The sequence below is a fragment of the Rattus norvegicus genome, chromosome 4 (genome assembly GCF_021556685.1).
Source record: "Rattus norvegicus strain SHRSP/BbbUtx chromosome 4, alternate assembly SHRSP_T2T, whole genome shotgun sequence".
Lineage (NCBI taxonomy): Eukaryota > Metazoa > Chordata > Mammalia > Rodentia > Muridae > Rattus > Rattus norvegicus.
In genome coordinates this window covers 65,922,742-65,928,741 of record NC_141537.1, presented here as the reverse complement: position 1 = coordinate 65,928,741, position 6,000 = coordinate 65,922,742, and the positions used below count along the sequence as shown (strand labels likewise).

The window sequence follows — 6,000 nt, the reverse complement described above, 5'->3', positions numbered from 1 at the left end:
GTTGCAATTTTTGTATCTCATTGAAGTTTTCTGGCATGCCATGGAGAGGGTGCTGTATTGTTGAACCCGTGCTGAGAATGTGGTTTATGAAGCACACTGCCTGAACCTTTTTTTTTTTGTCAAAGGAAAGGAAAACATTCTGAAGGTCGTCTTTTTCTCTCAGTGTGATTATTTTTTCATTTCAATAAAATCAGTTAATTTGGAAGAGAGTGCAAGTCTGTGAGAATGGGTTGGTTGCGGGCTCATCAGGCAATCAGACAGGAGATCAACACAGCTGCAGGGCCCACACCAGCTGGGAAGGATCTCTGAGAAGGCCTGTCAGGCACAGGAAAAGAAATCATGGCTGTCACATGGGCTGATACCAGCAAGATTTATTAATTTATTCCTCCAAGAGATCTCTAAAAGCAGTGCCAGACACTCAAAGATGATAAATCAGTTGAATATTAATGTGAATAGGAGTTTGGCTGTTCTTAAATCTTTTCCTTCAATGCAAAGTATGATTTTCTTTTAAAATGGAGCACATTAAAGTCTACTCTTATTCCTATGAAACAACATGTATGCCAGAGTGCCTGTCACAATTTTGTGTATAATATATTTATTTGCATACAGAAATATGTATTTCTATTATACATTTTATTTTATTTATATAATATAATATATATGAAGCATACAGCATATCATGGAAAGGTATATTAAATATACACAGAGTTCATGCTACAGCGTGCACCCTTTTAAAGAGAAGCCTATCAGAGAGGCATGGCATTGTATATACATGCTGAGAATACATGTCTCACAGGTTTACCCAGCTGTGGGTGCCCTCCTAATCTATTTGCAATGCCAGTGTTACGGTTGTTGATGAGATATTATCAAATTGAAGAGGGGGGCAATGGTCGATGAACTAAATAGAAGAAAATAAAAGTTGGCTGCATTGATAAATAACTGTTGACATCATTAATCTCCTCTCGTGCCATCATCTCTTCAGGATTAAACATCATTGAGTAGGCAGAAAGCAGAAGGACATGGTATTGATTCAAGATTCCATAAATTAAGCCAGATGGTTTTTCTTACCCTTTGTAGCATACTATACTGGTGACCCTGTCCCAGCACTTGGGGTATGTCATTAAGGTAATCATGACTTGGTCAAGAGGCAATCATTTCTTTAGAAGTGAGCTGGCTCGTCTTTTCATACATCTTCTCTTTTTATCCTACCACTCTGGGATATTTACATTATTGCTATGAGGAGAAAAACAATAAAGGCTTGACAGCTTCTGACATTTCTAGTGAAAGCAAAGGAGATGAGTCAGACCGTTTCTTTAAAGGGCTCTTCATTAGTTGGAAAGGAAAAGAAGTGACGTCTCCAGTAGAAACCGATCAGACTAGAAGCAGTGATGTTCCTGGACAAAGCTTCAGCCTCTGGAGTAGGGGCTGTGCTTCCACAGCCAGGCACTGAGATGCTGCAGTGCTCAAGGTGTGTGAAAGCTGCTGGTTTCCATACGCAGGTGTGGCCTGTGCTCTTCTCTGTGAGTTTCAACTCCTAATTAGTGCGGGAGAATATGTGATGGCTGACGAGTGAGCTTTGCTTTGTTCTAACCAGAAAGCAAATTGCATTAATCTTTTTCATTTGTTTGTTCAAATGATGGAGGATTCAGAAGGAAAGCTACGGAAATCCCTAAATATAAACTAGTCTCTCTCAGTCCTGGTGTCATTGCCATTTTGAGTCAAATCATTTTGGGGCGGAGCATAGCTTGTGCTTTCAAAGCTCCTTCTTATTAGATACAAATGCCTATTCCCAGTTGTGACAATCAAAATGGCCCTACCTATCACTAAGTGTCCTTAGGGTAAAAACTGCCTCTGTTCGAGAGTCATAAAAAAAAAAAAAGGCAAAGACAGCAACAGTAAAGAAAGATCTTTGAAGGCATCCTCCTTCCAAACATGCCGATGTACTTCCCTTTTTTCTGATTCTTTTGAGAAAATTTCTGTGGTATGTTAGACCACCTTCATTTCCTTCTTGAACTTGACAGTTTCTCTCTTAATGAAGTTGTGGCCGCTGCGGCAAATTACCAGGCACAGAAGGAACCAAGGAAAAAAGTACTATGAGACACAGAACAAGACAAAGATTGGCTCGTGGTGGGTTGGGCTTCAAGCAAACAGAGATAGACAATGAATCCTGGCCTCCAAAGTGTTGGGCCAAAGGAAGCCACGTCTGCATCTCAATAGTGTATAACACAGATTGTTAACATTCCATACAGGAAACCAAGAAATCCATTGGATCGAAGTCTTCTCCACTCAATTACTCGAAGAAACAACATAAAGTGAATTTACATTTTAGTAATTCTGAACTAAGGGAACTCAGTCAACTAATTATAGACTAAACTAATCTGAACCGATTCTATGTCTTATAGATAGGAGTTTTTGAGGTTAAAACCGACTGAAATTGCTCAAACAATAAGTTCTGTTCATAAAGGTTAAATATATTATTAGCAACTTGTTTCTTTTTAGCTTACAATGTTGCTGTTGCTGCCGTTCTATCCTTTATCGCCCACTTGCTGAGACGTTACTGCCATGCAGTCAGACAAAATGGTTCTGATAACTCTTAGGACTTTACGCTGACGAACCTGCCTTGTGATACTCGTGGAATGGCAGAGAGGGAATCAAAGTGCATCAGCGAATATCTGAACTTTATAGAAGAATTTAGAACTTCAATTTCTATCCATTAGGCCCAGACTTGGAAAAATCTGACCATAATACTGTAATGTATAATAGAAGAAATTATGTGAAGACAAAAATAACTAGTTAATGTAGATTGGTATGATTCTGCATTATTTTAGAGTGTCCAGTATGGATTTTTCTACATTGACCTTTTGTGTTTAGTGTTACCGTTTAACAATCCTTTCTGTGACAGCTATTCGTGGTTAGATTAGTCTGTGGGAAATGGCATGGCGAGAATCACATGTACTCTTCCATCAGGTTCTGTGGGCATATTTTGCCTCTTTTTGGTTATCCACTATGTTGAAGCCACAAAGAATTTTGAAGCAATATAATCTTACAGAGATTTGAAGACAACTGGAAGAACATGGAACAGGTAGTATTAGTAAATATTTTTGCATGACCCATTTCCCCACCCCTGTGTCTTAATATGATTATAGAAAACTTCATTTGAGTATAATTTGAGTACCATCTGCTAACAGACATTGGATAGTAATGTCACAGTGAACTAATTGAGACTCAAATGAGCAAAGCAACATCATATTCCTGCTGACAATGTCAGGAGTTCATGTTGTACACGTTAACATTGTGCACATAGGTCAGGCAGGTTCAAGTTCAAACAGATCGCTCTTCTGACCTTCTGTCTTCTCATCTCAAATTTCGTCTGGCCTCGGTGAACTCTCTCCAACTAGACTGACCATTTTCTAATGTGATTAAAAATTAAGTTTAAATGACTTTGGTTTCCCAAGCGTATTTATGTCTTAGGCAGACAACATTGTTAAAATGGGTTTGTTGAGAAGAAAATCAGGTGGGTAAAAATTTCCCACACAGAGGAACTCAAGTGAATGAAATCCTTACAGGTCTGTACACCATCAAAGAATGCAACAACACAGTGGGGAGTGGCAGAGTGTCCATTTTCATGGGTGACTCTGGCCAGATTTAGAAGTCCTGCAGATACTATCCATATATAATATAAAACCAGAAACTACAAAAATAGTAGAAAAAAATAGTATGGCCTAGTTGGGCTTTTGTTGTTTTGCTTTCTTGCTTTCCATGACGGGAAAGGGGAAGAGAGAAGAAATAAGCAGTTGTTGTGTTGAAATCCTTCAGATCAGAGCACAGCACAACCGAGGATATGCTCGCTGCTCTGCAGACCATCTCTGCATCCTATTTGATTTTCTTTCTTCTTCTCTCTCATTGTACAGTGCCTGCTTCTTTCCATGTAGGTCTCTGTGTTAGCATGGAATGTGTCATTTCTTTCTCACCGCCACACAGGGGAACAACAGAAAGAAACAACAAATAGACTAGGTTATTCTTCTTGTGCAGAGACATGAAATTGTAGACTCTGATGCCCTTCTTCAAGAGAGCAGGAGACAGTAGAGATTTTTCCTTAGATCTGCAGTTTCAGCATGCCTCTTTCATTTTCTCGGTGCTCCTAAACTGACAGGGTTTATAAGGTGAAGGTTTATTAATTTATTTTTCCCAAAACGGAGCATGGGCACAATGATAGTGTCTCTCTAAAACTCCTTACTTTCATGTTGCAGTAAGACTGTAAAGTGAAATGGCAGGTCACTATAAACACAGCTTTCTTGTCTCTGTTCTTCCCCAAGACACACTCGACCACATTTCTTCTTTTGATGGTCTTTTCACCGTGTAGCGCCTATGTTCTTGTAATGACACATGAGGAGGTGCTTAAAAGTCTTTTTGAAGGTGGCATTACAAAGCGCATAGCAGGCCGGATTGATGGTGCTATTGATGTAACAGAGCCAGTAGCCAATTGTCCATACTGTATTGGGGATGCAGGGTGCACAGAAAGTATTGATGAGCACCATGACATTGTATGGCGCCCACGTTATGATGAAAGCCAACAGGATAGCCAAGATTGTCCTGGTCACTTTCTTTTCCCGGGATGGTGGAGGCTTCTTTTTGGCAGGCTGCTTGGTCATCTTCACGATTTTGCGGGCTACAATGTTCTGCTTTTCATCCCCATTCTGACCCGACGACCCAACTAGTTCTACAGTGGTACTCGTTGGGGTGCACACATCACCCTTTTGGGCCTTGGTGACAATTTTGATGCATGTTTGCTTAGAGTTGTCATCTCTGGAGTGGCCCAGCGAAGTGGAAACTGTGTTTTCATCCTGGGTTATCTCATCATCTCTCATATTGGAGGCCACAGCACTGACTGACGTCGAATCATTGGAGCTCTCTTTCTCCTCCCCCTGAACACAGTTTTCAGTCACGCCGTCCCGTGGAGCCTTGCCATTCTGGATCTTGTTGTGTTCCAGGCCGCCATCACCACCAGGCATATTGTTATTGTTTGGCTTTACAATTCTTCCTTGCACCAGACTCGGAGATACTGGGTCTTGGTTGGCCACAGGTTCCTTCTTTTCCTTCTTTATTCTACTCTTGCTTGCCCGGGATATATGCCAATAGAGCACAGTCATGATGATGACAGGCAGATAGAAAGCTGCAATGGCAGTGCCGAAGGTGACGGCCGCATTGGAAAAGAACTGAATATAGCACTCCCCATCCTCCACAGTCCTCACCCCTACGATGAACTGCCAGAAGAGAATGGCTGGGGCCCAGAGGATGAAGGAAAGGACCCACGCAGCTGCAATCATCATGCCTGCCATTTTTGTGGTCCGCTTAACTGGGTAGGTCAGAGGTTTCGTGACACAGAAGTATCTATCAAAGCTGATGATGAGGAGATTCATAACGGAGGCATTGCTGACAACATAGTCCAATGCTAGCCAAAGGTCACATACTACAGGTCCCAAAGGCCAGTAGCCAATCACAGTGTAGAGGGTATACAAGTTCATGGAGAAAACACCTATGATGAGGTCAGCACAGGCCAGGCTGAACAAGAAGTAATTGTTGACAGTCTGAAGGTGGCGGTTGACTTTAATGGAAACCATGACCAGAATGTTCCCAATGATGGTCACCAGACTGAGGGATCCAGCCACAAGGACAATAAATACCACTTCAAATGTCTTGTAAGGACTGGTAATAGCCAAGCCATTGTTCGAGGAGTTTGTTGAGTTATTCATTTTGTGTTCAGTAGTCAAGTGGCCAAAGAAACATTTAAACCTGTAGGGAAATAGAATGAAGTTAATGAATGTAATATAAATATTATCTTAAAACACATCAGATTTCTTCCTTTTGAAAAACTTCCCAGTCCTTCTTCTGTATCCTGAATATATACTGTTCCCTGTTTGACCAGGCAAGAGGCAAAAACTCTAGATGGAAGATTGAAATGTTTCTTAATGGCTGATGATGAATTCATGATTTATTAAC

The 6,000-nt window shown here is 40.9% G+C and overlaps 1 protein-coding gene across 2 annotated transcripts in view; it reads right to left on the bottom strand.

Moving 5' to 3' along the window:
- Positions 1–356: 356 nt before the first annotated feature.
- Positions 357–6,000, bottom strand: part of Chrm2 (cholinergic receptor, muscarinic 2) — a 135,024-nt gene continuing 129,380 nt past the window's right edge. Inside the window, exon 3 of one of the 2 annotated variants that reach the window (XM_087659434.1) lies at positions 357–5,793. In XM_087659434.1, coding sequence (XP_087515560.1) covers positions 4,353–5,753 — 1,401 coding nt within the window. In that variant the 5' untranslated portion in view covers positions 5,754–5,793 and the 3' untranslated portion in view covers positions 357–4,352. 2 annotated transcript variants of the gene reach the window in all.